At 48.4% G+C, this 27,225-nt stretch overlaps 10 protein-coding genes across 10 annotated transcripts; 6 read left to right on the top strand and 4 right to left on the bottom strand.

Moving 5' to 3' along the window:
* Nucleotides 1-36: 36 nt before the first annotated feature.
* N7520_011233 (DMT family transporter) lies at nt 37-1,574 on the top strand (the record flags this gene model as incomplete). The annotated part of the gene is made up of 5 exons (XM_057145166.1): nt 37-150; nt 249-599; nt 656-734; nt 796-1,220; nt 1,278-1,574. 5 exons carry the CDS (start codon nt 37-39, stop codon nt 1,572-1,574), a joined length of 1,266 nt encoding a protein of 421 aa, XP_056990920.1.
* A 750-nt stretch (nt 1,575-2,324) lies between these two features.
* N7520_011232 (PH domain-containing protein) lies at nt 2,325-3,503 on the bottom strand (the record flags this gene model as incomplete). The annotated part of the gene is made up of 1 exon (XM_057145165.1): nt 2,325-3,503. One exon carries the CDS (start codon nt 3,501-3,503, stop codon nt 2,325-2,327), a length of 1,179 nt encoding a protein of 392 aa, XP_056990919.1.
* A 1,841-nt stretch (nt 3,504-5,344) lies between these two features.
* On the top strand, nt 5,345-7,056 carry N7520_011231 (glycosyltransferase family 15 protein; the record flags this gene model as incomplete). The annotated part of the gene is made up of 4 exons (XM_057145164.1): nt 5,345-5,616; nt 5,703-6,110; nt 6,162-6,248; nt 6,303-7,056. 4 exons carry the CDS (start codon nt 5,345-5,347, stop codon nt 7,054-7,056), a joined length of 1,521 nt encoding a protein of 506 aa, XP_056990918.1.
* Nucleotides 7,057-9,120: 2,064 nt separating this feature from the next.
* N7520_011230 (fungal specific transcription factor domain-containing protein) lies at nt 9,121-10,285 on the top strand (the record flags this gene model as incomplete). The annotated part of the gene is made up of 5 exons (XM_057145163.1): nt 9,121-9,305; nt 9,359-9,763; nt 9,819-10,042; nt 10,105-10,189; nt 10,249-10,285. 5 exons carry the CDS (start codon nt 9,121-9,123, stop codon nt 10,283-10,285), a joined length of 936 nt encoding a protein of 311 aa, XP_056990917.1.
* Nucleotides 10,286-10,653: 368 nt separating this feature from the next.
* N7520_011229 (uncharacterized protein) lies at nt 10,654-12,498 on the bottom strand (the record flags this gene model as incomplete). The annotated part of the gene is made up of 3 exons (XM_057145162.1): nt 10,654-11,851; nt 11,914-12,313; nt 12,393-12,498. 3 exons carry the CDS (start codon nt 12,496-12,498, stop codon nt 10,654-10,656), a joined length of 1,704 nt encoding a protein of 567 aa, XP_056990916.1.
* A 1,169-nt stretch (nt 12,499-13,667) lies between these two features.
* On the bottom strand, nt 13,668-14,016 carry N7520_011228 (Phenylacrylic acid decarboxylase; the record flags this gene model as incomplete). Its single annotated transcript, XM_057145161.1, has 3 exons — nt 13,668-13,696; nt 13,813-13,944; nt 13,980-14,016. 3 exons carry the CDS (start codon nt 14,014-14,016, stop codon nt 13,668-13,670), a joined length of 198 nt encoding a protein of 65 aa, XP_056990915.1.
* A 1,222-nt stretch (nt 14,017-15,238) lies between these two features.
* N7520_011227 (uncharacterized protein) lies at nt 15,239-16,750 on the top strand (the record flags this gene model as incomplete). The annotated part of the gene is made up of 1 exon (XM_057145160.1): nt 15,239-16,750. One exon carries the CDS (start codon nt 15,239-15,241, stop codon nt 16,748-16,750), a length of 1,512 nt encoding a protein of 503 aa, XP_056990914.1.
* A 1,422-nt stretch (nt 16,751-18,172) lies between these two features.
* On the top strand, nt 18,173-20,728 carry N7520_011226 (uncharacterized protein; the record flags this gene model as incomplete). Its single annotated transcript, XM_057145159.1, has 1 exon — nt 18,173-20,728. The coding sequence occupies one exon, from the start codon at nt 18,173-18,175 to the stop codon at nt 20,726-20,728; it is 2,556 nt and encodes an 851-aa protein (XP_056990913.1).
* Nucleotides 20,729-21,190: 462 nt separating this feature from the next.
* Nucleotides 21,191-22,262, top strand: N7520_011225 (Ran GTPase-binding protein YRB1; the record flags this gene model as incomplete). Its single annotated transcript, XM_057145158.1, has 4 exons — nt 21,191-21,478; nt 21,686-21,950; nt 22,007-22,135; nt 22,189-22,262. 4 exons carry the CDS (start codon nt 21,191-21,193, stop codon nt 22,260-22,262), a joined length of 756 nt encoding a protein of 251 aa, XP_056990912.1.
* A 560-nt stretch (nt 22,263-22,822) lies between these two features.
* Nucleotides 22,823-27,225, bottom strand: N7520_011224 (uncharacterized protein; the record flags this gene model as incomplete). Its single annotated transcript, XM_057145157.1, has 3 exons — nt 22,823-24,448; nt 24,511-26,907; nt 26,962-27,225. The coding sequence occupies 3 exons, from the start codon at nt 27,223-27,225 to the stop codon at nt 22,823-22,825; spliced, it is 4,287 nt and encodes a 1,428-aa protein (XP_056990911.1).

The following is a 27,225-nucleotide window of genomic DNA, read 5'->3' as shown; positions in this document are numbered from 1 at the left end:
TCGGTCACGAGCCCCATAACCCCAGAATTGACAGTCATGTCCAATCCAGATGCGCAGCCCACGAGAATAGGAATGGCGAGACGGACTCTCGGTATCAGTCTCCTTCTGCTCGTGGTGGTACTATGGACAACTTCGAATTTCCTAGGAAGTGTACGTTCCCTATGCATTACTGCACCGCATCGCGCAAAACCCCCACAACTCACCCACCCTGCCCAATTTACATTTGCTGACTCCACTCCATTATGTAGACCATCTTCGCCGATAAGACCTACCCGAAGCCTTTCTTCGTAACATATATCAACACCTCGCTCTTTACAATGCCACTTTTCGGTGTCCTGATTAGTCGAACATTCGGTCTATGGCGCACCAACAAGCTTGGGCAGGTTGACTCGTTCTGGAGCTGGCTGCGATATATGGACTCTGTTGAGACCGAAACTGCAGACGAGGCGCGGGTCTTGCGACGCGTGTCGATTGACGATGAGGCCCGGGGCAGTGGGGACTATGACGGTGCGCGATACTTGCCGAAGGGACAGGGCGAAGATGAGAAGCTGGGATTGAAGGCGACTGCGAAGCTTAGCTTTCAGTTTTGTCTGCTCTGGGTATGTTTGTCGCTGTTTCCCAAAGATAGATTCGAGCAGTCGCTAATTTGATACAGTTCACTGCGAACTATTTCGCTATGGCATGTCTTCAATATACGACTGTTGGAAGTACTACCATTTTGACTTCGACAAGCGGTGAGAATTTCCATATGTCTGAGTCGGGGGGCTTTTTAGGAATTGTATTAATGTTGCGTAGGTGTCTGGACACTGGTATTCGGAGCCTGTCTACGCGTTGAAAAGTTCACGGTCCGGAAAGCCCTTGGTGTTCTCGCTTCTCTCATCGGTATCATCCTGATCTCGCGTGTGGACCTCTCAAAGCCAGACACCAATCCAGCAATTGCCACGGGAGAGGATGGATCGGGTACGTTCCCTCACAAGACGCCTGCTGAGATCGCACTCGGCGATGCCATGGCAGCCTTCAGCTCAATCATGTACGGCGTGTACACGATCGTGATGAAGAAGCAAGTCGGCGACGAGTCGCGCGTGAACATGTCACTTTTCTTCGGCCTTGTTGGTTTCTTCAACCTTATTTTCATGTGGCCCGGGTTCTTCATCCTCCACTGGACCGGTGTAGAGTTGTTTTCATTTCCGGAAACAAGGCGGGTCTGGACGATCATTCTGGTATGGTTACCTAGCGGAGTCTTTTGATTTTTGAGTTCATAACTAACCTATTTTCAGGTCAATTCGGTCGCTTCTTTCGTCTCTGACATCGCCTGGGCCTATGCCATGCTCCTTACCACGCCACTTGTGGTCACCGTCGGTCTTAGTCTGACCATTCCCCTATCATTGGTTGGACAGATTGTTCTGCAAGGACAGTATGCAAGTGCATTATACTGGGTCGGTGCGACAATCGTTTTTCTATCATTCTTGGTGGTCAATCACGAAAGCAAGACACTGGACGAAGCAGCTCCTGCAGATGGAGGGAGGTCATCCTCTGGAGAGTATGAGAGTATTCCTAATGAGGAGGTTCGATGACTATGGTGTCACTAGAATTGTGATTTGGGTAGCGTTGGTCTTATTGCGAGCGTTTGCTGATCATAATGTTCCATTTTTCGGGCCAACCATTGCGTGTATTTATGCTCTGCCATATGGTGCTAGTTTCAATATAGATAGCAGTGGATTCAAGTTTCCTAATAGATCATTCTGATTTCGACTTTGTAATTTGCTAAAGTACATATAGTTTCCTAGAACGAACCCACAAAAAATGAAGGTACCTGAGTCGTAGTGAAGCGGTGGAATTTTATTCATCTCCAAACACAATTTGAGATGTCCGGAGCATCCCTAACGTGATGTGATACCAGCACTGAACCATTTGAAAATAGACAAATCTTGAGTAATACCGATTATTGTTTCATGATTTGAAAGGTCAATATGTGCAGCGCATTACAGCGGAGAAATCAATCACGAAATAAATTTCAAGTAAAGAGCGCCAAGGTAGATATCCTCGCCGATAGAGTGAATGAAATGATCGAACGCCTTCCGTCTTCCAAAGACGCTGATAACAAAAATCCCTGGGTATATATTGAATGGACTAAAACAAAGAAAGTCAAGTAAAAAGAACGAGGAAATTGGGGAGCGAACAGGTAGGAGAGGTGGTAAGTGACCAGTGATTTGGAAATTCGATGAGAATTGGGAAGATCAGTAATAACGAGGGGAATCATATGTGAGAGACGAGAAATGAGAAACGAGAGAAAAGTGGGGAAAGAACCAGCCTATACGACGGGATTAAACCGCGGCAGTTGTCTCAAGCTTCTTGCGAGCAACAATAATACTCTTCAACGATCCCAGCCAGCGTGCCAGGGACTCTTCATCCGGAGCACAAAGACGATAGCTCTTTTCCTCGGCGATGATCTGCAAACAGAACTTCTTCGATCGAGACAAGGGATCGATCTCGGCTGCATCAATAATCTGCGACATGGACATGATCTTGACAGGCGAGTACTCCTGCTCATCCTTGTAGAAGGCGAGATTCTTTGACCGCAGCACAACCCAGAGCCGTTTCCACTGGCGCACGGCTCCCTTAATGCGCAGCCCCTGCAGATATCCCTGGCAGATGACCCGCTCGGGATCGCGCAGGATGCCTAGGTCCGCTCGGCCTGCATCTCGCGGCAGGGATGTGGACAAGAATCTGTCATCCGGCGCGGAGACGGAGAGTGTATGGATTGAGGGCATTGAGCGCAGCCGGCTGTTTCGTGGAGGGGAGGCATCGGAGAGCTCGGAGTAGGAGGTGACGTCGTTGCCGGAGTAGTCCTGGGTGTAAGGGGGTTTGCGGGAGGATCGGGCCCCAGGGGATAAGGTACGGCCCTCGGGAGAGCTGGGACGGGCTGCATCGAAGTCGGAGTGGTCGGTTGTATCGTCGACGAGCTGTTTCTGGATGGCGGGGGTGCCGTGGTTCCTGGAGAGAGCGGCTATGGCAGCCTCGTCCTCGTCCGCGTGGGTCTCTTTGCGGATGCGGGCAATCCAGTCTTCTGCGTCGCGCTCGGAGAGCACCTCGAAGCGGTAGTTCTTGGAGGGTGTGAATACACCAAAGACATGTTGACGGTGCGAGCGGGGTGACTTGACCGACGCGACAGCGGTTACGTCGGAGATGTTGATGGAGACGCGGAGACGGGTAGTTTCTTCATCCTTGTAGACGGAAAGTAGATTCGGGCGGAGAACAAGGTAGGCTGGTTTCCAGGAGGCGCGGAAGACATGTTTGTGTTTGACACGTCGGGAAACACGACCACTCTTGATTACGCGGTCGAATTCGAAGCTTCCGTTCTCGTTGACCGGGGAGAAGACGTCCAGATTGACATGGCCGCTGCGCGACGGAGGTGGGCGGAGATTATGATCAGGAACCCGGATGGCGGGGGATCTGTTGCTGAGCCCTTCGGAGAGCGAGGGACGAGCGAGCACCGAATTCATGGTGGTGAAGGAGCATTAGAGCATTAGAGTACAAGAATTATAGGGGGAGGGATTATCGTGTCAAGTTGCGGAAAAGTCTAGATCTATGACATCGGGAAAAGGGGGCAAACCCCGCGGTGAGCACCATGCAACTTGACGATCGATTCCTATCAATTAAATGGCCAAAACTGATTCAGGGCTTGGAGTTACAGATTTGCAGACCTGTTTAGAAGGAAATTGGAAATTGAAAATTGTCCAGATGATGTTAAGAAAGTGACCTTTTTATAGTTAGGGCGGATGATGCTTCAATGTGGTAAGTGTGGCGTATTAACCAGGTTACCAAATTTCTCATGATCTGATTTGTTATCCATTCAATGTTCTCTGTCAATCTGTATTTATCTTTCGAGGCATCTTGATTGATGAATTTACCCCATTCGAGTAAACATGCACACGAACACTGAGGCAAGGGTCCAGACCCCCTTCAGGCCACATCGCCGGTAATGAAGGAAAAGTGGAGTCTCAGACCCTGTTCTCCCTGCAAGGTACGGAGTACGAAGTAAACAACTTTGCTTTTATATTTCGATCAGGGATCTGTTATTTCGATCCTCTGTGTACATATTAGTAAATGTTATCTTATATCTATGGAGCCTCTGCTATTACGGAAAATAAGAGTATAGAACGGCACAGTATCCGGGTGACTGGACCCTCGATCGACATGCGCTAAATCCTGCCAATATCTTTCAGGAGTAAAGTATAAGATATAGAATATCCTTGGTCATGAGTTGATTTGCCACTGGAAATAATAGCCAATCCCCATGCTTTACATGTATGGAAACCTGAATGAAATGGAAATAAGCTTGGAAGTAGATATAGAACCTTGGAAGTTCTATATTGAAAGATTGCTGCCTTCTGCACCAACCAATGATCGTCGTCCTTCAAATGTTAATTTATATATTGTATGTGAATACATAACTAGTGAACTCGACGGAAAAAAAATATTTCCCTAGTCAAATACCCTTTAGCGTCTAACCATTAGCGACCTGTACTAGAATCCACATGAAGTGACCTCGTGCAGTACCACCAAGTAAACGCAGGGGCAGCCAATGACCACGGGCCGAAATAAAATTAAGCCCAAAAAAAATAGAAATTAGCAAACGCCCCCTTAAAAGCCCTAAACACCATATGGATTACAATCAGACTTAATACGTTCCAATCATTTATCCATTTACTGGTTGGAACCGGAAACTGTAAAAGCATGAAAACAGTGAAAAAAACAAAAAAAAGTTGCCTTTTTCGCCCCAAAATTTAACCTAGATAGATTACAGTAAATTACATACAATTAAATGATCAATTTTCGGTCAATCACTACGTATCTGTCGGTTAAATACCGGTCTCGGGTGTGAAACGAAAGTGCCAAGTTACCTTTCCCAAAAGAGGCCACAACGCTTGCGCCTCCCTGGACTAGGCTTGGCAAGACTTCTCAACTTCATCCTCATTCCCCCCCCTCAAATCTCCTCTCCTTTTCCTCACTTGCTCAAATCATCCTCTATCTCATGTCCACCACTTATCGTCACCGCCATTATTGAGGTCATCTGCGTTACCCGCTCCTGACCCCTCTCAACCCCCGGCTCCTGGGACTGAGGACTTCTGGGGGGATAGGAAAGGAGGCATTCCTCCGGCCACTCGTTTTTGTCGTCTGAGATCTGGTAGTTACTCATTTGGGTATCGTGCTCCGGATTCTCCTTCCCTCTATCGATTCGCTCGGGAAACCCATCCCTGATCGCAACTGGGGTCCGATCAATTTTCTAGCTGGGGATCCGATTAAACACTGAGTTTTCGACGCGTGCCTCATAATCGCACTCATGAGCTTCATTCAACGCATCACAAAGCGGCTTCCCAGCGCGCCGAGTCTCCCGATAGATGATGAGCCTCGTGAGAAGGGCCGGAGTTCCACCCCCTTCGCCTTCTTCCGTCGGCGCATTCGCTTGAAGGGCAACTCATCCATTTCGATACCCCTGGGATTTGTTTTACTATTTCCATGTCTTGTAATTGTCTTCATTCTACTTCTATTCGTCCGACATCCCTCGTCTCCCGGCGGGATCCTAATTCCAGCGGGCACTCCGCCCTCTATTCGGTTCGTCTTTCCCTTCCGAGATTTCGCTGAGACATCAATAAACAAACACTTTGTGATCAACTGCTGACCCTATGTGTGCGTAATAGGAAAATCAGCGAAAAGTATGACAAGGTTTTCGCCACGGGTTGTATGCCCATCGACCCGGATGCCTACAAGGCCCCTAAGGCCAACGCCGCCTTCGTCGTCCTCGCAAGAAACAAGGAACTAGACGGTGTGATTCAGTCGCTCAAGTCCATCGAGCGGCATTTCAACCGCTGGTACCACTACCCCTACGTCTTCCTCAATGACGGAGACTTCGACGAGGAGTTCCAGGCAACGGTGAAGAACTACACCAGCGCCCCGGTTGAGTTCGGCAAGATCGATAACAGCATGTGGGGTTTCCCTGATTGGGTTGACCATGAGGTTGCCAAGGAGGGCGTCCGCAAGCAAGGTGACGCAGCTATCATGTACGGTGGTATGGAGAGTTACCACCACATGTGCCGATTCTACTCAGGGTAAGCCTTCATTACGGACGAAAATGGTAGACAATACTGACCATCACACAGGCACTTCTATAAGCACCCTCTCTTGATGAAATACGAATGGTACTGGCGTTTGGAGCCCGAGATCAAGTACTTCTGTGATATTACTTAGTAAGCACCCCTGACCATGTCTTCAATTCCCCGTAGTGCTGACATGCCATACAGCGATCCTTTTCAGAAAATGATTGAGGCAAACAAAACATACGGTTTCACCATTGCCGTCAAGGAACTCCGCGAGACCGTCCCGAACATCTTCCGCTACGCATCGGCCTACAAACGCAAGAACAACATCAAGTCCAAGGGTCTATGGGAAATGTTCTTGGAACGGCCAGCCGAGGAGGAAGTCCCTCCCGAGACAGAGCAGAAGCAGGAGAAGCTGCCTGATGAGATCTTGCAGACCGAGCCCGGCGATAAGAATCTCGACGATATCGATCCCGAGGCCATGGAAGGAGAGAACTACAACATGTGTCACTTCTGGAGTAACTTCGAGATTGCACGCTTGGATTGGTTCCGAAGCAAGGAATACGAAGACTTCTTCAACCTGATGGATCGGAGTGGTGGTTTCTGGATGGAGCGGTGGGGTGATGCCCCTATTCATTCCCTTGCCGCTGGTGTTTTATTATCCCCAGCCGACATCCATTACTTCCGTGATTTCGGTTACCGGCACACCACCATTCAGCATTGCCCGGCCAATGCCCCAGCGAGGCAGCTTCCCCGTGAACCCTACCTTGAAAAGACCACTGAGGATGAGAAGAAGCGGATTGAAGAAGACGAGTACTGGGCCACACCCGACCCGGTCAAGGAGAACGGCGTCGGCTGCCGGTGTCGCTGTGACACTGACATCGTCGATGTTGAAGGCAAGCAAGGCAGTTGTCTTGCAGAGTGGGTCGAGGTGGCCGGTGGTTGGGCATCGCCATAAATGAAGTAAATTCTGCTTCCCTTGATTCTCCGCATATTTTCTCATTGCCTGCTTGTCCATGCGTTCTTCTTCAGCTGCGAGCATTACCTGGGTCCACCCTTGGGAGTTATCTCTGCTGAAACCTGCATGTTGTGTTGGTCGGGTTCTTTTTGGGTGGCGTTCAACGGATCTCACGGCTTTTTTTTATTACGCGGAAGGTGGCGTGATCACTTCCATCATCCATGTTGTCATATTCATCTAGCGTGCTGCCCACGTCGATGGGACTGGCTGTTTTCTATCTCTTTTTCGTTTTGGATTGTTCGGCAATGGGGTCACCGTCTGGTCAACAGGATTCCAGCGTCCCGTCCTCGATGGTATATACGTCTTGTTACCATTTGACCTCATTTCCTCCGCCCCTAGGATGGTGATTGGCCAGCTCGAGAGAGCCCGGTGCATTCTTCGCATTGGCATACAGCAGTCTCAGTGACAAAATCAAGCATGGTACAATATGGGTGGGATACTGGGGAGGAAGATGGTATCGAGCCCTGTTCTTTTTTTTTGGTTCTTCTTTTCCCTTAAATTTTTTATTTTTGTTTTCCTTTTGCAACTTGTCACTACTACCACAATTGTTTCCACCCTTCTCCCCAGTTTCCCTCAAGATTTACACTCTCTTGTGGTTATTCCCCCAGCATGCATTCATGAAATGTACATACCTTGTCCTTCCCCCTCCCCCCTCCCTGACATCCTTGGTCTAGTGGTTTGCAGCCATAGACCTTCTCCATCACATTGCTTTCAAATCTCGCAAATACCAGATCGAGCATGACTGTTTATAGAGTATGGAATAATCACCCGGTGAATTACGCGAGAATGAGATCAGTATAATGCACACTTCTTGAGTATACACGTAGATAGTGCATTACCTAGTATGTAGAAAGAGGCCCAATCTGGGCGATTGCGAAAAGCGGGGAGAAGTGGCAAATTCCGCTGGCGTTGTTGACCGGAACCAGCGGCGCTACACTAACCCAGTTTATGAATCAACATAACACGGGTGGTTCTTTCACCTATTATTCTTCAGCCCTGAGCTGCTTCTGATAGTAGAACCAGAAGCATTACTGCTCTCATTCTCATGGTAAGCTAGGCAGTCAGCCAGATAACAAACCACAATTTACAAGAACAACTGCTTCGCAGCCAGTCCACCTACATCGAAGAGTCACTCAGGCTTGTAGACCCTGTCGCAAGCAAAAAATCAAATGCGATGGAGTGCGTCCAAATTGCGGGACTTGCAAGCGTCGGCGGGAACACTGCGCTTATGTAGACGTCTTCGAGCAACCAATGAATAGGTATACTCAATGATCCGTACATATTGACATTTATAAATGATGCTTATACGAGAATAGAAATCATGTGTTCCTCGAAAATAAGGGTGAGCAGAACCTGTTTGAAAACCTGGCTATGGTCTCACGAGCCCCTGGGAGTCTCATAGAGTCTGCCCCAACATCGGCGCTCGATGATCACAGCTCCGGCGTGACTGCCATGGGCCTAGTATCTCGGTCTCCCAAGGGAGATTATAGCACGGGTATAGAATACTTTGGCAACTCATCTGCCATCGGATTTATACAACAATTACAAAATACGCTCAGGTTGAACCCGGATTTTAAGCCTGGAGAGACAGGTCGCGAGGAGGGGACACAAAGGGAGCGATCAGTTCCTGAAAGTCCATTATTGGGCTCCAGCATGGGCTCACTCCCACCACAGTCGTTAGCAGATCATCTCGTCGCTTGCTACTTTACAAAGATCCATACCCTCTATCCATTCATACATAAACCTGCCTTTATGGCTGCATACAAGTCTTGATGGTCCCGGGAGGGCCCAATATCTAGCTCACAGGGCCTAGGGCTGGGCGATGTGAATGTCAACCACACTACATTCTACTTTGGACTGAATGCGGTTTTTGCCCTCGGCTGCCAATTCTCTGACATTGTCCAGGTAGATCGAGAAGTAACCTCTGAAGTATTTTTCCAGAGGTGCAAGCCAGCATTAGATCTCAACTATCTCGAAGCTTGTGATCTCGCCCTATGTCAGACAATGCTTCTGATGGTGCATTACTTGCAAGGGTCTATGACGCCAAATCGTTCATGGCATGTTATTGGTATAGCTTGTCGAAGCGCGCAAGCGTTGGGGCTACATTCAAGCGTTGGTGACCGACATCGGTCGTTCGCCGAAATCCAAATCAGAAGGAGGGTTTGGCATGGATGCGTGATGCTTGATCTGTAAGTATATTCTACGAGGTGCAATACTGCCCACTAATGAATTGCCAACACAGGGCAGCGAGTACAATCCTTGGGCGCCCGGTGATGATTTCTCAGAAGCCAGTCACTCCGAGACCCGAGGCGATTGATGATCATTATCTCATGGTGGACGATCCTAGTTCCCGGCAGTCACCTGGTGTTTTCTCTCTTGTTTCCTGGTTTGTGGAAACATTGAAGCTACATGAGATACTTCGAAGGATCCTTTTGACTCTCTATGATAATGCGGCACTGATAGAGCCTGAAAGAACTGAGGATCACTGGAAAACGCGAAGTGTTCCAGATATTCGGACCATTGCTGAAATCGATGCCGAATTGCAGAACTTTACAGACGGCCTCCCAGATGCACTGAAATGGGACGCGCCGATACAAAATGTGGGAAATGAGAGCTTCCCAAGAGAAAGGCTTTTACTTAAAGCAAGGTCAATTTTTTTTTCACTGAGTTGGTTTCGTGCATAAGACTGATTTTGGAGATAGGTTCTCCTATCTGAAGCTTTTGCTTTACCGGCCGGTCTTGTCGCAGATGCTCCGGGACAACAAATCGCCTGAAAATCATCAAGGTGACCATCACAGGGGAATATACGCGAAGTATAGCCTGGACTGCTCGGTTTACTGCGCTATGGCGGCCATGGATCTCGTTGATTTGGTGCATCAAACCTGTACAACTGAGCTGTCCAGTGTTTGGTTCTACAATTTGTTTTGTAAGCTCGCAAAAATTTGAAGCCTGATCACCCGATGCATGCTGACTGTCTATTATCACTAGACACATTCACGGCAGGGTCTGTGATTCTTCTGGCCGAGCTATCGCCCCCGATTGTTAATGCTGTCACCAAACGAGCCATAGATGAGTCTTGGCAGAAGTTTTTTGCTTGCTTCAATCATCTGAAATCATATAACATTGTAGCAGAGAGGTGTTCTCGAAGCATTTCGACGATCAGGTCTAAGTGCTTGGCCACGGTGTCAGGTGAGCATTCGTCCCCATTACGAGATGATAGTCGTTGACGGCTTGTCCCCAGAACAACATGGAGATGCATTGATGAATAGACGGCTAAGTCAGCACCAGACTACTGAGGGGATGCCACAAGGGCGAGTGGAAATGGGAGCTGAAATGCCTTTTTCGGAAGACCTTTTCGGGGATCTCAGATTTGATGACGATACATTCCTCGATTCCTACTGGTTCGACCTTCAATCTTGAAAAGAAAATCCTGATCACTAAATCCATTCATCATATATTAAGAAAAAATCTGTCCAGTACATATCAGAAGGCGAAATTTTAGCGCTCATCGAAAGCGACCTAACAAGCTTCAGTCCCTTAGGCTGAGAAAGCAAACCCAGCGAAGAAATCTCCGATGCTGCTCGTGTTCTCCAACGAGGTAGCGTAACTCAGAAGACCATCCGGTCGGAGAACAACAACGGCGCCATTGGCTGTCGAGATGGTATACTTCTCGTGGGCACTTCGGTCCTGGTCGTAGTACATCTTCCCGATTCGAGGTGTTCCAAAACCCCTGTTTCCACCATCGGAAAATCCCGCAATCAAGGTGATGAAACGAACCATACCCTGAGGGAGGACAGTTTGAAGCTCAATCAACTTTGCAATTGAAGCAGACAGGCTTTCATGAGTGATAGCAGGCTGTCCAGCAAAAACAAGAATGTTCCATTGGCCAGTGTTTATGGTTACATGGTGAAGCCGGACGGGAACCCGAGACCCAGGCGCAAAGACCAGAGCATCAGGTCCGCGGCGGCCGGCTGAAATCATACCGGTAGAAGGGGCTCTGTTAATGATGTTCTCTTCATAGTTGATACCGAGGCCGAGATTGAAAAGAATGGTATCATCAAAGAGTTTGGTAAACAATTCGTTGGCGTCGAGGGACGTGCCCTTATAAAGGTCTGGAACGGTACCCGAGATAGTTGCCGAAAACGCCTTGTCAAGCTCAATAAGGTGCTGGGCAGCTGGTCGGCGTTCATCTTCGTACGTCTGAAGAACCTCAGGAGAGTACCAGCCCTTCACCACACCTCCTAGCTTCCAGGCCAGGTTGACTGCGTCGTGGACGCCCGTGTTCATTCCTTGGGCGGCTCCGGAGGAGTGGGTGTGGCAAGCATCTCCAGCGAGCAAGAGGCGGTCTTTAGCGAAGAAGCTATCAGCTACCCGTTGGTTGATGCTGTACAACGTCCACCATTCTACCTTCTCAACTTCCAAAGTGAATGGCTCCATCGACTTCACTGCCTCCGCGACGGCTTGCTCTTCGGTAAGGTGGTCCCCGTATTTGGCGAGCATCTCTTCTGTCATCGCAAAGCCAATGCGCTTGACTCCATGGTCCAACTGGACCCACAATACGTTGCCATGGTTCTTGGATTCGATCGAGGCAAAGCCCAAATCGTCATCGGGCATGTTCGTCTTGAAATGTCCGTCGATGCGAACCCATTTGTAGTTGGTACGGTCACCATGGGCAGGAATCTCTGCGAGACGTCTCACGAGAGAATGGCCTCCGTCAGCGCCCACGATGTATTTGCTAGGCAACATCAAATCAGCGTGGCCGTCTCATGAAACGAAGCCGGATCATTGCCGAAATACCTTTGAATTGTCAAGGCCTCATCAGCGTTAACGCGACGAATGTGCGAGGTGACCTTGAAGTCGCCCTCCTTCGCCGAGTCGATGGCGAAGTTCTCAAGCTTCCAACCAATGAACGGCTTGCCTCCAGCTTTCGTATAGGCCTCACAAATAACAGTCTCGGAAAACTTTTGGCGAATGTTCAGGCAGTAGTCCAGGAAAGTCCCGTGCATACGCTCAAACATCACATGCCAGCCACGCGAAGCTACTCGTTTGCCGTCTTTATAAGTTACGCTGTTGCGACCAATGTATCCGATCTGATTCAGCTCGTCCAGGAGCTCAAGCTGGTCGAGCATTTCCAGCGTGCGAGGATACAGAGTGGTTGCGCGGCCGTACATTGCTTGGTGGTCCTTGTCATGTTGTTCTGTAAGAATGGTTAGAGGACGAGTCGAGCTGAATGCAGAAGGAAGACAGAGTGTGTGATAAAAGAGAAGGTTACTCACCCACAACGATGGAGTTGACGCCTTGTCTAGCCAAACCGTAGGCGACGAGTAGACCTACTGGCCCACCACCAACAATAAGGACATCGGTCTGATGGCTGATAGTCATTTCGAAAAGAGTCTGTTCCAATATGTTTCGAATGCTTTTGTAGGAAATAATACTTTGAGTGTTGAGTGAGAGCTACTACTTTATATACCCCGAGGAGTCGGGACAATCGGTAGATGTGAAACCTGAATTCTTATTTATCGGGCCGAACGGCAACGTCAAGTCTTTCTCTCCCAACTTAACTGGTTCATATCTTAGCATAAAGAATTCGGCGAGCGGTTAGCATCATTTCATGTTGTTGTATCGCTTTGTATCGGGGCACAATACACCTTGTTATGTAGAACCTACAAGGTAGGTATTTCTCGTATCGGAATGTAACGGTATGTGGGTCAGAGTTGCCGGCTGATGGCGATCAATAATCGCGACGCTACTAGCTAGTAGTTCTTCGATAGCCTGCACTTGAAGCTGTATGCAAAGCCTACCTTTCCCTCGGCTTCAACCTGGCCAAAAATGAAACTGTTGGACAACAACATCTTCTATTCAATAAATCTGCATTTAAACCGGGCGGACTTCGAATCATTCCCCATCTTTGCGAGGCTGAAGCCAGTTCTGATAATCACCCGCACTATCATCAATGGAGGGTTCTGGGAAAATGACCCTATTGGTGTGGTAACATCACAAGAGGCCTTCAACACAAGGTGAAACTAATCAAATAAATGAACTAATTGCTTGTGATTGATCACTGTCACGGCGTGTCATTCTACTTTTATTTCCATCTTCCACAGCAACTTTGAAAGTTATAAAGAAGGGTGAATCAGCTCTGGCTCAGAAACATTGAGATCAAGCCTACAGATCGTAAGCTCATCAATTAATTCAGTTAAAGGAGCTAGGAACGCTTTGAATTAAGCACCTAGGTTCGGGATTGGAAAGCCCGAGGCTAAGAAACCATGGTTCGTAGCAAGCCATTCTCTCATGACGCTTAGCCACGGTGCTATTTTTAGCGTAAATATCGTAAGAAGATCTAGCCCAGTAGGACCTCTCAAACGAGCCGATTATTTCACGTTGGGAGGACGAATATCTGGATAAGCCTAGGAACAGGGGGGAAGATGATAGCACCACTGCGAGTAACCTCAAGCATATTTCGAAGATGTCACTCAGAGGCGTCTCCCGAGCAACAAGTACATGTCTCCTGTGCTTTTACAGCATCACATCAGCATTGTTATTCTATTCCCCTAGGCATAGGAATATCCTAAGTAAAGCTCTATATAGATATTCTAGTCTTTATCTGTTAAAAATAGTAACCCTTAAAAGAGATCTATACCCTGTTTACTATATAGGAAAACATATATGTTCATATTTGTCACGAGATCAGATCACCACAAAAGCCGCTATGTATAGCAGCTAATGTCTCCATACTGCAAGGCACGACAATCATCCTATCCGTTTGGAAGGACCCGGTCGAAAGGGGGGCAGCCGTGTCATTGATGTTGTAGAAATGGTCTGCAAGAGCTTTGACGTTGGATGGATGGTATTGTAGTTCGTACTTAACATTTGCATGTTCCCCTCAGCCCACTTGCTCATCACCGGGTGTGTCTCGATACATATGTATTCAGCCGACGGAGGGCGATGAGAACTTTTTGATTTCGAGGACTACGCCTGTTGCGCCTATCATGGCGACGATGACGCGCTTCCCCCGTCCGGTAAGTTGGTCCTTACATATGTAGAGACTTATTGGCTTCCTTGTGTTATCGCGGGGCGAGACGCTGGGTGAGCCGCTGACTGATTGGGAATTTTGAGTGCTGGATAGAAGAGAAAGCATCCGTGTTAATCGAATAAGAATATCACGATACTGCCGACAGCTACCGGGGCAGAACTATGGTTATACATATATTTATAAGAAGAGCGTTCATAATAAAGAGCATCTATTATTTGGACTTCGGAACAGCCTTTAGGCCTAATCAGACTTATCTATAGGCCGACCTATTTGAGAAGCCTATTACAGACTATCATATAGAGTACGGAGCGGAGTAGAGTGTTACGGACCCACTTTGGGCGCACCTCGGAAAAGTAGGAACGACCTGCCAAGTAGATCACGTGAGCAGCCACGACGCTCACTACTCAGGCACTGAGCGATCAGCCGGCAGAACGGGTCGGGATCCACTGCCTGTATTCTGATGGTGATGCACGAAAATATGTATGAATAAGCTACGACATCATATAATGGGCTATTTACGTATATAACTTCCTACAATCGCAATAGGACAATCCCACAGTCTTTGGCGTTCCCGGCAGTTCCTCTATTACTTTTCCGTTTCACTACTTGGGTAACCCCCTCAATTGCCGAGCTACCGCTCCAGCGCGGAATATAGTTAGCGGTTAAATTATGATCCCGCGTAGATTACGACAGTCGCTATCAATATAGTAGCGTTGGATGGGAAGGTAACATTCATGAGGGGAAAGGTGAGGGGGTTCTCCATAGGAAAGAGGGGATCTGCATTGATAGTGAATCGTGATAAACAAACCACACCCCTTTCCAAATGCTTCTTTTCCACACGCCACAATGCTTTGGCTTCTTTCTCTACTCGGTGTAGCTGCCGCCTTTAATAACCCTCCGGGGGTGGATATATGGTGTGGCAAGGCGTATTATCCTACGTGAGACACTTATTTTGTTTATCTGGTATATGTGTTCGTTCACAGGTCTAACATCGCGTCAAACAGAAATGCCTCATTTGAACCAGGGGGCTGGCTGGATAGCCCCGTTCGATCTACTGAGCCATTGTTGGATCTACGAGTTCGGCCACGAATGAGCTTGTATACTGCGTCCGACGAAAAGGGGTCATTCATCATTGATGCGGGGATCTCGTACATCAATGGGGCTCCTTTCGATGGTGATGCCATTACCGAAGAGCATGAACCTCAATCCCTGGATATCGAGATCCTTATTGAGGAAAGCCAATTAAGCATACACCATACAGTGCCCATCAATTCATCCTCGACGGAAGTGGACTTTTCCCTACTCCGTCTTCCCCCTCGCTTTGAGTCATACAATGTAACACTTAAAGCGACCGTTCCAGATAAAAACCACGTATACACTGCAACGACATCACTATATCACCTACCTACCCGAACAGACGGGGGCAGCATCACGAAAGTGGACAGTCTCTATGGAGGACTATCAATCCAAAATCAAACCTCATCAGCATGGACCCCCCTACTCCCATACTCATACTACGTCAGTTGGGACGGCTGGCTCGAGAAATCGCTAGACAATGTACAGAAATTCAAAGACGATGGCTACAACATCATCCACCTAGTCCCGAACGCAGGCCTCGCTAACGAAGCATTCAACTTTACCGAGCTGAGCCTCTTCCTGGATCGAATGGATGAGATCGGTCTCTGGCTTATGTACGATATGCGCTGGACATACAAGAACCTGACCTCCGTGCGCGAGCAAGTGGATCTCCTCAAAGGCCGGAAAAGTATGCTACTATGGTATACAGGCGATGAGCCAGATGGCCAAGGAGATCCGCTAAACGCAACACGGATCACATACGACCTGCTCAAGTCAATTGATCCCTACCACCCTGTCTCACTGTGTTTGAATTGCTACAACTTCTATTTCGAGGAGTACTCATCTGGCGCGGACATCATCCTTTCGGACGTTTATCCCATCGCTGTGAACACAAGCTGGTCGACAGTTTATGAAACACCCTGTAACACTACGTATGGGTGTTGCGGGTGCGACGATTGTAACGGTGATGTGGAGGATATCTCTGTCCGTCTGGATCGGTTTGCAGAGTACCAGACCTGGCTGGGAGAAAGTCCCAAGCCGTTCTGGGGTGTTCCGATGGCATTTGGTAATGAGACATTTTGGACTCGGTATCCTACTGCGGCGGAAGAGGTGACAATGACGATGCTTAGTTTGAATCATAATGCGAAGGGCATTGTGATGTGGGATTGGCCAACTACTACGGAACTGGCGAATGTGACAAGTGCGTTAAGTCGGGTTCTGGCGGGGGAAGAGGCTACTGGCTTTTTGTTGGGTGCTCCTACGGTTTCGTTGGAAGCTAAGGGACATTCCAAGATGGATGTTGCTGGATGGAGGCTTGGGGATCGCATGCTGGTTAGTATTTTGTCGTTGCAGACTCCTTCGTGGTCGTCGTCTGTTTCTGTGGAGCTGCCAGAGAAAATCCGATCGGTTACTCAGGTTCTCTGGGGCTCTGGGGAGTGGAAGTTGGTTGATGGAAAATTGGTCAAGGAAGGTGGCCATGGGTTAGAGACTGATCTGGTGATTGTTGAGCTTGTCTCTGAGTGAGGCGATGGACCTGAGTAGTACACATGCATATACATTCCAACCATAGAATAGTTGCACAGAATGTTATAGACATCAGAACATTATTCCAACCTTGGAAGGCTTCTGCAAGGTCCAAGATTAATGCAATTAGTCAAAGATGATCGTTGTTCTTAAGGTCCTTATCCATCACAAAACACATCGATGACACGTTGAGCTTGGGAAAGTCCTTATCCACTTGTCCACCAAATTCCCAGAATGTTTTCCACTATCGTTTCACTGATGAAAGAATTAAAAGACAGATTGGGCTCCCAGGAGCCATGAACATTGAGCTACATATAATTCTGGTTTAGCTTGATGCTCCACTGCTCGGTCTATATGACATATCAGAATCAATGAGCAGTTTTCTCAGTCAAATAGTTCACAAATTATAATCTTCGCAACGGTAGGCGGCTAGTTATAATGGATAGTGCGGGCAGTGACCCGCGTTTGAGAAGGCTGGAGATTGACGCCAATTCTTCTGATTTGAGTAGCAGGAGCAAAGGGTGGGAGAACACATCTTTGCATTTCCAAAGTAATGGTAGTCGTTGCAGCAAAAGGAATACTATGCTTTGACTATATAAGTAGTAGGTAGGTACTTATCTAGATGATAAAGGCTCATTTGCTTTTTGTGACATTTATTTATTTGGCAACATGATCATCATAATTAGAGCAGATTAGCCTAGTATCATGCACATTTATGTACACTTCGGTGTGGACATTTACCAATATTCGTAAATTACAATAGCTGATAATTTGTTATTTATGATCTGCCATTTGATGTAATTTTACTTGGGTCGTCAAAATTCGCCCTATAGTCCACACTCTTGGCTCCTGATTAGGCAGCGACTTGGTGATCATTGTGGGGCCCAAAGTGGAGTTTCCCGCATTTCTTTACTTCCTTTCAGTGAAATCATTACTAGTTAGAAGATAGAATATGAAATGTTGAATAAGATAGAAAATGTATTAATATAATAATTACGTGGATTAAATACACGAAGCATGAGCATTGTTATCGCCAGAAATCCATAGAAGTCAACTTGGTTGCGTCACTTTCTAACTTTCACAACCCCGCTAGGTCATGCTTATCAACTCCAACACCAAAGAGCTTCTTATTCTCCCCTCTTTCTCTCTTTATCTCTTTAACCTGAAACTTTTTCAAATCTCCCACTTCTGATTCTGCTTCTGATTCTGCTTCTGAAGTAATCTCTGTGATTCTAAGATTATTGTTCTCCTGCCTTTGCCCTGGTTAAAAAGACCAGCTGACGGGCAACTCCCCGCGGACCCACCGGGGCACATGCCTCCCTGTCTCTATCGCTGTATGCCCTCCCCCTTCCCTTTTTCTTACCCTGCTCATTTGATTCTATTTTGCCAGAGATCCCAACTTACTCCTATGATCCTCAAGACATGTCTAACGCTCCAGAGTCGCCCAGGCGTCCTACGAGCGCCCACGCTTCTCATCTCCAGTATCCGACCCTCCCGCCGCTGACTGCCTCTGTCGAAGAGTGGTTATCGCGTTCACGACCAGCCAACAGTATGACGTCAGATCGACTTGAACCTTTGCCAAAGTCCCTGAGCGATAGCTGGGCAACTCTCAGCGTCTCAGATCTACACTCGGAGGATGGCAGTCACTCCGAACAAACCGATGTGGGGTCGTTGATCGACCAGACCACGGCCGACGATGTGGCCAGCCTTGATGAACGCTACAGTAGTAGCGAGGCTGATGCTCCTAACGAAGATCCTCGCGAAGACGAAGATGAGGAAACAGACGAAGACGATGAATATGACGATGACGATGAATTAATCCATACTCGTAGATCGTACCCATGCATATTTAACCGCGATGCTGCTATCGACGACAGCAACATGACTACCATCACCGCTCACCGACAGTCTGTCGACTATTCGATCGAGTTTGAAGAGCCTGATAAATGGCCGGAGATGGAGCGGGTCGAACTCAAACATACCATCCGCGTCTTCGAGGAACCGGCTGCATCAGAGATCAAGAAGCAGCTACCATACTGCTCACCTCGATCAATCCTTATGGCGTCAGTTCAACAGACCATGACGAAGCAGAGTCTGGACTTGGACAAGCCCTTCCGTGTCTTATATGTTGGACAGCCGGACTGTCGCAACATCATCCTGGACAAAATTGGCGATGTGCTGGTGTCGAGCTCGTTCGCAGGATCGCAAACCAGCTCCGCTGAATCGTCAAGATACCACGTTGTGCCAACATCATTTGGAGCTGGAGCTGTGCCGAACTTTGCAGAGCTCCTCCCCATTCATGTTCAGCTTGTGGTCGACGAGTGTGTGGCGGCCACCAAGTCTCATCAGGAGAGCGGATCCCGCACGCTACAACTTTCATTCAAGAATCGACCTCCGTGTCAGTCTTGGTGGGGTGGAAATGAATATCACATCTCTTCCTCATCGGAGTGGACTCTACCAGATGTGGCAATCCTGTTCGTATCGGCTCGCGATAATGCCACCGCCGTGCAAACTAGGCATGCTGCCCATATTTTCTTAGAGAGACACGGGGTTCCCGCCATGGTCATCTCAGATGAACCACTTTGGGAAAAGCCTGGCGAACCTATCCCTCTGAACCAGAGCAGTCTTCATGTGTGCCTGGAATCTCGCCATGCGCATACCGGAGAAACAGTGGTTTTGAGACGCTACCCAATCGATCTGAAGACATTTGAGAGTATTACTCCTGGCCAGCTCAATAGGAACCTGGCTTCGCTCATGGAATTTTACCCCAAGAAAACGCTGAAGGTCTCTGCTGAGACACCAAAACCAACCGAATGCTACACGTTTGATGACCCGGAGAAATATCCTCGCAACTGGGTCCCACCATTGTATGCTGCCCGAGCTCCTCAACTGGGTACAATTCTGCGTCTTGCTACATTGACGCTCGTATCGGCGATTGGGATCTCTCTTGGGTATGCGGCACTAAAGACCATCATCTTTTTCATTATGCAATGGGTTGCTGGCTCGGCGCTATCCCGTGGACATACCACAGCACTGACACCAATAACTCCCCCGACACTGGAGCATACGGGGCACACCTCCCTTTCACTGTGGTCGTGTGATTCATGGTCTCTAGATGTTACTTCTCCCGGTTGCTCCCATATAGCAGAGGCAACGACTCACACTGTTCCAGGCATAGGTTTCTCTGAGCAGAATGACGGATTTGAAATTCAAGTGGTTGGAGACTGCCATGTGGCCATCAAGCCTCCCCACAACATTGGATCCCACAAAAAACAGCCCCGATTTGATGTTAGTGTCTGTCGGAATGGCAAAGCACTGGCGTATGAGCTAGCTGCATTATTTGATGGTGTCTACACACTGCGATTAGACCGAGAGGATGCGTACGGCTTGGTCAATGTGACGATTGTTGCCAATTCCAAGCCGCAACTCAACCAGACGATTATGGTTGATTTTGGGACGCCGTGGTTGAAGATTGCGAATTGGAGAAGAGCAGCTCGAGTGATTTCTTCACAATTTTCAAAAGACTTGCAGATCGCTCAGACTGGGTTGTCTGAAGTGTATGGTCGACTGTCAACAGATCTACAAGTGATCGTGGGAGACGTGGTCAAGAGATCTCACTTCCTACGCGACGACGCTGAGCGTCTCCACCATCAAAGCCTGCGCACTCGAGACAGCGTCATGTCCAGATCAAAGCAACTCTCAGAGGTGATCGCTCGCAACGCCGTGCAGCAATTCCGAAGCGTGTCTTCGGAACTACACAGTCGTTCCGTTCGTGTCAACCAAGGGGCCAGGGGAGTCCTGAATGACGCCTGGGATCGTCTGGAGAAGTCAGCATCACAAGTGGACCTTCGTTCCATGATGGATCGAGTTCGCAGTGCACGATCCTCCACGCTGGATCGGGCTCAGACCCATGCACGTCTTTTCATGGGACGTCAGGGAAAGGAGTCTAACCGTAAGAATGAAGATTCTAAGCGCTGAGTCTGATCTGCTTTTCCACTATGTCCTACCAAACTCTTGCTCTTTCACGATGTGGCTAATAGTGGGGTGTTTTCTTTACGGCGATTTGAGGCGGATGGAATGGATTTTGGAATATTCAACGCGGGAATACGAATCGGCGCAATACAATTGCTTTAGTGTTATTTTTGTGTTCTTGATATCCCTCATGCAGCCATAGCCCTTTTCAACGCTTCTCTCTACCCTTAGATTCACTAGTATATAAAACCCCTCGCGTTCTTCATCGTCCTAAATGGGGCCCTAAGGCGGTGGCGTAATTCTGCCCCCGCCCACCCAAACTATTAATTTTTCCCCCCTCATTGTCATCTCCTTGATCAACAAACCCAATTCCTTCCCTGAAAATAACCCTATCTGGTGTTTCATCGCCTGCCTAACTTTCTATTCTTCTATCTTCCTACCTGAGAATCACCCCCCTCGCTATTCATCATGTCTGACGTCGCGGAGACCAAGCCCGACCCCACCACTGCCGCTCCTGAGGAGCAGCAGCCCGAGATTACCGCCACCGGCGAGGGCGAGAAGACTGTGACCGAGACTGCTGTCGACGCCGCCAAGGACGCTGCTGAGACTGCCAAGGACGCCGCTGCTAAGACTTCGGACAGCGTTTTCTCCATGTTCGGTGGTGGCCCCAAGAAGGAGAAGAAGGAGGAGACCGAGGAGGGTGCAGATGAGCCCTCTGGCTCTTCTAAGGCCCAACAGGCCGAGGCTGCCGAGGCTGTGAGTTATACCTTTTCTACCGGATGGTGGTGATATACCTGGGGACCTTGAAGATGGAGATTCGTGGCCTTGGCCCGAAAGAAAAACATGGGGGCGCGGGGTCATAGTCCGGCCCCGCGATTTGTGTGGTGGCTGTCACACTATCATCCCACTCGGATCACACGGTGCTTTCCTGGCGATTCCCTTTGACTAACCAAAATCATTTAGAACGAGGATGAGGCCCCCGAGTCCCCCGATGTTCACTTCGAGCCCGTTATCCGCCTGACCGAGAAGGTGGAGACCAAGACCAACGAGGAGCTCGAGGAGCAGGTCTTCAAGATGCGCGCCAAGCTGTTCAAGTTCGACCGTGAGAGCAAGGAGTGGAAGGAGCGTGGTACCGGTGATGTGCGTCTGCTTAAGCACAAGGAGAACCAGAAGACTCGCCTTGTTATGCGTCGCGACAAGACCCTCAAGGTCTGCGCCAACCACTACAGTGAGTCGACCCATCAAATACATTGGATGTGTGTAGAATACTGACGGGTTGTGTAGTCGTCCCTGATATGAAGCTGAGCCCCAACGTTGGCTCTGACCGCAGCTGGGTTTGGAACGCCGCTGCCGATGTCAGTGAGGGTGAGCCTGAGGCTCAGACCCTGGCCATCCGCTTTGCCAATAGCGAGAGTGAGTGACGTGAAAGATCATGTACAGATTTTTGATGACTAACCTGTCTATAGACGCCAATCTCTTCAAGGAGGCCTTCGAGAAGGCCCAGGAAGAGAACGAGAAGCTCTTCAAGGCTGATGAGTAAATCCTTGGCTAAGTGCCATTTTCTCTCCAACAATGAACAAGTGTGACACTTCACGGCTGTGATGCACACTCGCCGACATCTTCGTGGACCATGACTTTTTGCTATTTCCCAAACCAACATTTAACCCGAACCTTTTGTCTTTTCACCTTTTCAAATTCACCCCCAATTCAATTCCCCCAATTTTCCTTCCCCATGACTGTACACGCGAGACGGCAGTGATGAAGATGCTGTTGACAGATATCGCAATGTGGCTTATGAAATGACGGCAAAGTCTTGATGTCTTTGGTCCCACAGTCGGCAGTAGATAGACCCCCTTTCCCATCGAATATACACCCTGCACATCACCTACAGAGATCAATGAATGACCAACTCATGTCTTGTACTTGTAACATACTTGTAAGAAATGCATTCTCCAGTTGGAATCATTGCCTACCACATATTCATCTCACCTAGGTAGTTCCAGGGTTGCTTGATCAAGACCCACCTACTCACGGAAGGATATTGATCAAATACAGGACCAGCATTGTACATACAGTCGAATTTGATCTGCTCAACGCATCTTACATCTCAAGACCCCAGTCCTGCCTGATTCGCTGGATCCATGCCTGCACGCTGATGATCTCTTTCCCCACCCGGACGTTGCCCTCGCCAACCGTCGCGCGTTCCACAGGATCATACGGCGGAATATGCAGCATCTGGTGCTCTTTGCTGCAGCCAGCCACCTCAAGCGTCCCGAAACGTAGTCGATCCAAGCAGGCTTGGTCGAACTGACAAATTTTGCATATCATACATAAATAGAAATCATCCGCGTAAGTCCACTCTGTCCCGCATTTCCCATCGCATACATAACTCACAGGACCTTTTGGCCTCCCGGGGTCATTGCTGTAGTCTGGATGCGGGGTAATTAAGGACCAAGCTGCAATAGTCTCATCCAACATACCGACCGCCCGGAAGTGAGCCTCGAGACACTTGTAACCTTCCCAGTCGTTGAGTGGATCGTCGTCGCAGAGGATATCAAGGTCGACTTTGAGGTAGGCACTTAGTGCGGTCTTGGCTTTATCCACATCTCCATGCAGGATGTGATACTGTGCGAGCAGATGGGCCGCGTCTCTTTTCAACCCATTGGTTAGATCTTTGGACACGTTCGCCTGTGCAAGCTGCTCCAGCTTTACGATATAAGATGCAGATCTCTCCACGTCGTTCTGCGCCTCAATAAAATAAATGCTTGCGAGTTTCTCCCTTACCATAATCAAAACCCATTCAAAATTATCGATTGGACACCTCTCTTCCATATCGAAGATGCTCTCCCACTCTTCGATGGCATGGATTCGGTCCTGGGTATTGTGGGAAAGATGCATGTAGCGATGGCCTGCATGCCGGTAAACCAGCAAGGCCTTTGTGCACAGGGCAGCAAGCATCTCCCACTCCTTGTTCTTGTCAGTCCGAGTGCTTGCTTCAACGAACTGGGTCTCCGCTGTAGCAATAGCCGTCTGGTAACCCGCAAGGACGAAATCAAGTAAGGTACCGTTGAATGCCATAGTGAGAAGTGCGTCATTAAACTTTTCACTCTCGCAGAGACGCAGAAAACAAGATGTTAGCCGATCGAGGCCCGTATGCTCATCCAACGACTCTTTCAGTAATTGTAGAAAGCGCAGCGTACTTTCGGAATCGCTTTTCTTGCTCATGCTTGCCAGAATGCAGGCGACCCAATGGTAATCACCCGGAACTTCTCCAAAAAGGCCCTCGTAAATGGCGAGGGCTTGATCTTCGTGACCAGTCTCCTCATACCATGAGGCCAGATCCTCCTTGATGCATTCCAATTGCACTGTATTGCCCTTAGGCGATTGGTTATCTTTCTCCACCCTCTCAATCATTGCCTCTAAAATCTGTATGGCGCGTGCATGTTCTTTCTTCATTGCAAATGCTTTGGCCAAGTCCCATTCTACCTCCCAGTTGTCGGACATTAGGGAGGCCGCAAGCTTCAGCTGTTCAATAGATTCATCGTACTTTTCATACGCAACTAATGATGTCGCCACGCTATAGATTTCTCGTGGCTCCAGGCTTTCCCGATCATTGAACCTGCGAACAACCCAATTGGCCGTTGCCAAGATTTGTGAGGGTTTAAGGTCGTCAGTGCCAGGGTCTCTGATAGGTCTCCTCTTGCTTGGATCTTTCCGATGTTCAATCTGTACGATCATTCAATAATTTTTATTTTATGAAAACTTCACAATCTGAGGGGTTGACATACCTTCGTAAAGCACCCGTAAACTGGGGGGAAATACCATGTAGCGATAATCCCTGGTTCGGTTCTTGTGAGCCATAAATGGGCCATGTGCTGAGCTATGCGCTCGAGAATGTCGGCATCGGGTTCAGATTTTGAAACCACACTACGAACCCACCGGAGCTGGGTGTCAGTAATGTTTTTGGTGACAGCCGAGTCCTGTAGCCATTTGATGACAATATCGGTGTGTTTATCCTTGTAAAACCAGATCTCTCGCTGCTTGGCGACAGCAAGACCGTTGCCCATCCACCATCGTTCGATGATCTCGGGATCATAAAACAATGCCACCAGGTTGGAACCGAGAGCTGTTTTGTCCTTCGGATGAACCAGTGATAGATCAATCTGCTCGAGGTGATAGGGAAAGAATTTGGTGGTATAAGCCCGCAAGAGTTGTATTTCGGACGAATAAGATGAAGACGAGAGGACCTCAAGACAAATCTTCAGAATCTGAACATGGGCATTTTCTTTATCGACAAAGAGCCTAGTGCGGTTGTTATCCAGCCTTGTCGTAAAGAAATCATCAAAGCCAAATCTCTGAAAGAGGTTGTCATCACATACGGATTCCAAGAACCGACGCACAATCCGAACTTCGCTTTCGTTGACCGTTTTGGAGGCCTTCTCATTTTTGAAGTCTGCGCTTTCTTTGCTTCCCGCTGTCCCTATGAGCAGATTTTTGACCGATTCCGAAACCAAAAGAACGCGTGAGTCCAAGGGGAAATTCTCGCCGGCCCCCTTGGGTTTACCTTCGATCCGAAGAAGAGACGAGTATTGGTCGAGAATAGCCTTCGCTAGCGGCCTCAAAGAACGCTCATCGTTCTTGAGAAGCAGTACCTCTTCAAGCTCTCCGAGAGTAAGCGGTGCCGCGGCGAATATCAGCCATGTTAGAAGCGCATTGAGATCAGTGATATCATCCTCACTCAGTGTATTGTTCAGCTGTTCGATCTTCCTATCCATTATGTCTTTGCGGTTGTCTCCGGAATGAGCCAAGAGGCTTCGAATCTCGCTTGGACGTTGCTTTTTACTTATTTCATCCAACAGCAAGCCAGCAGTAACAAAGTCACCCTTGGTGAATGTTCTGAAGCTTTCAAGCACTTCGCAGCGCAGGGCAACGACTGCCTCTGATGAACCACTTAAAATTTCCATCCGGTCCATACGGCTCTCGATAAACTTCTGTAGGTCATCGCCGTTTTTGAGAGTTAGATTGATGACAGCGGCTTCTCCACCAAGATGGCTCATAACCCTGTTCAGGACTTCCTCCTGACCGGATAAGAGGATATGGAGTTTTAATTTTCCCCAATTCTTGGAAATAGTAGTCAAATCAACTAATAGACGAATGAACTGTCTTATCTCGTCTTTGGAGACTTGTTCAAGTCCATCTAGCAACAGAAAGAAGCTTGAGTCATTCTTGTATGACTTTGCGAATAGACTTCTCCATAGCATTTCAATATCATTGCCAGGAGGCATTTCGATAGTACTCAGGTCTTTGCAGTACACGATATTCGACTTTGCGATCTGCCAGGCAAGAACCTTCAGAGCCTGCGCCAGGGTATTGCGCTCGGGGTCTTGACCAAAGAAATAATAGGCAATCGAGGAGAGTGTGAGGCTTCCCTCCTTCTTCGAGTGATTTTCCCTCAAATTCTGAATGATGCTCGCTAGAAGGAATGACTTGCCGCATCCTTCGTTCCCTGCAATGCCAAGTACCGAACAGGAGCCCTGTTCCATCATCACCCACGACTTGTAAGTAGAATCTTCTGTAGCCCATTCTCCAGTTCCTGGTATTTTCTCATTCATGAGACCTTTGAGTCTCGCCTGGTTCATCTCCCAACTCTCACTTGGCTTGTCGAGGGCAATATCGAGATCATTCAGAGTTGTAGTTGCCTGAACGTACGCATCTCTCTTGCGGTCGGCATCGAGAAGCTTATTTACCGCAGTGTCGATTGTTTTGGTTCTCTCCATGCTCTCAACAATCTTCTGTTCACTTTCTTTTTGTGATGCAAATTGCAGAGTCGCGCGCATCTGGGACTCTTGCTCCACCAAGGTCTCCAGACGAGCCAATTGACAGCTAACCCCTTCATCACCACTAAAAGCAAATACCTTGATGGCGATGAGGACTTTATGACCTTGTAGAATTTTGATAGATAGCGCGCAGATATCAACGAAACACAAGAGCTGCTCATTGAGAATCTTTCGAAGGGCGATATCCACCGACTTCTTCGGCAAACTCATGTAAATCTGCAAGCGATCCAAAACGTCACTGATCTTTTGAAACAGTTCGGCGAGGCTGCTGAAGATCCGCTTGTATTTCGCCCCGGTGCTGACCAGGTAAGAAAGGGCATTGAAGCAGAGACTACTCGGCGCAAAGACCTGCAAGTAAAGAGGTTTAGTAATTTTGTACTTTCCTAAGATTCAGATACTTACCATGCTGGCGCCCTGCGCGACTATTCCTCCCAATAGCCCAATGAAAGTAATCGTCTTGCTGATGACATTCTTCACCTCTTTGTATTTCTTGTCTTTCTCATTGTCCTCATCTTGACGGGTGCGGATCTGCTCAAGAACCTCTTCAACGCTGTATTGGGGCGTGGCGGTAAGGTCGACCTTGGTGGTCTTCGCAAAGGTGGAACAGACGCCAGCCCATGCTTCCTGGAGGTCATAGTCCTCTTTAGTTTCCGAAGTTACTGTCAT

The sequence above is a fragment of the Penicillium odoratum genome (assembly GCF_028828045.1).
Source record: "Penicillium odoratum strain IBT 22623 chromosome Unknown utg000008l_segment0_segment0, whole genome shotgun sequence".
NCBI classification, from domain to species: Eukaryota; Fungi; Ascomycota; class Eurotiomycetes; order Eurotiales; family Aspergillaceae; genus Penicillium; species Penicillium odoratum.
The sequence above is the reverse complement of the archived record's forward strand: the minus strand, read 5'-3'. Positions and strand labels throughout refer to the sequence as shown.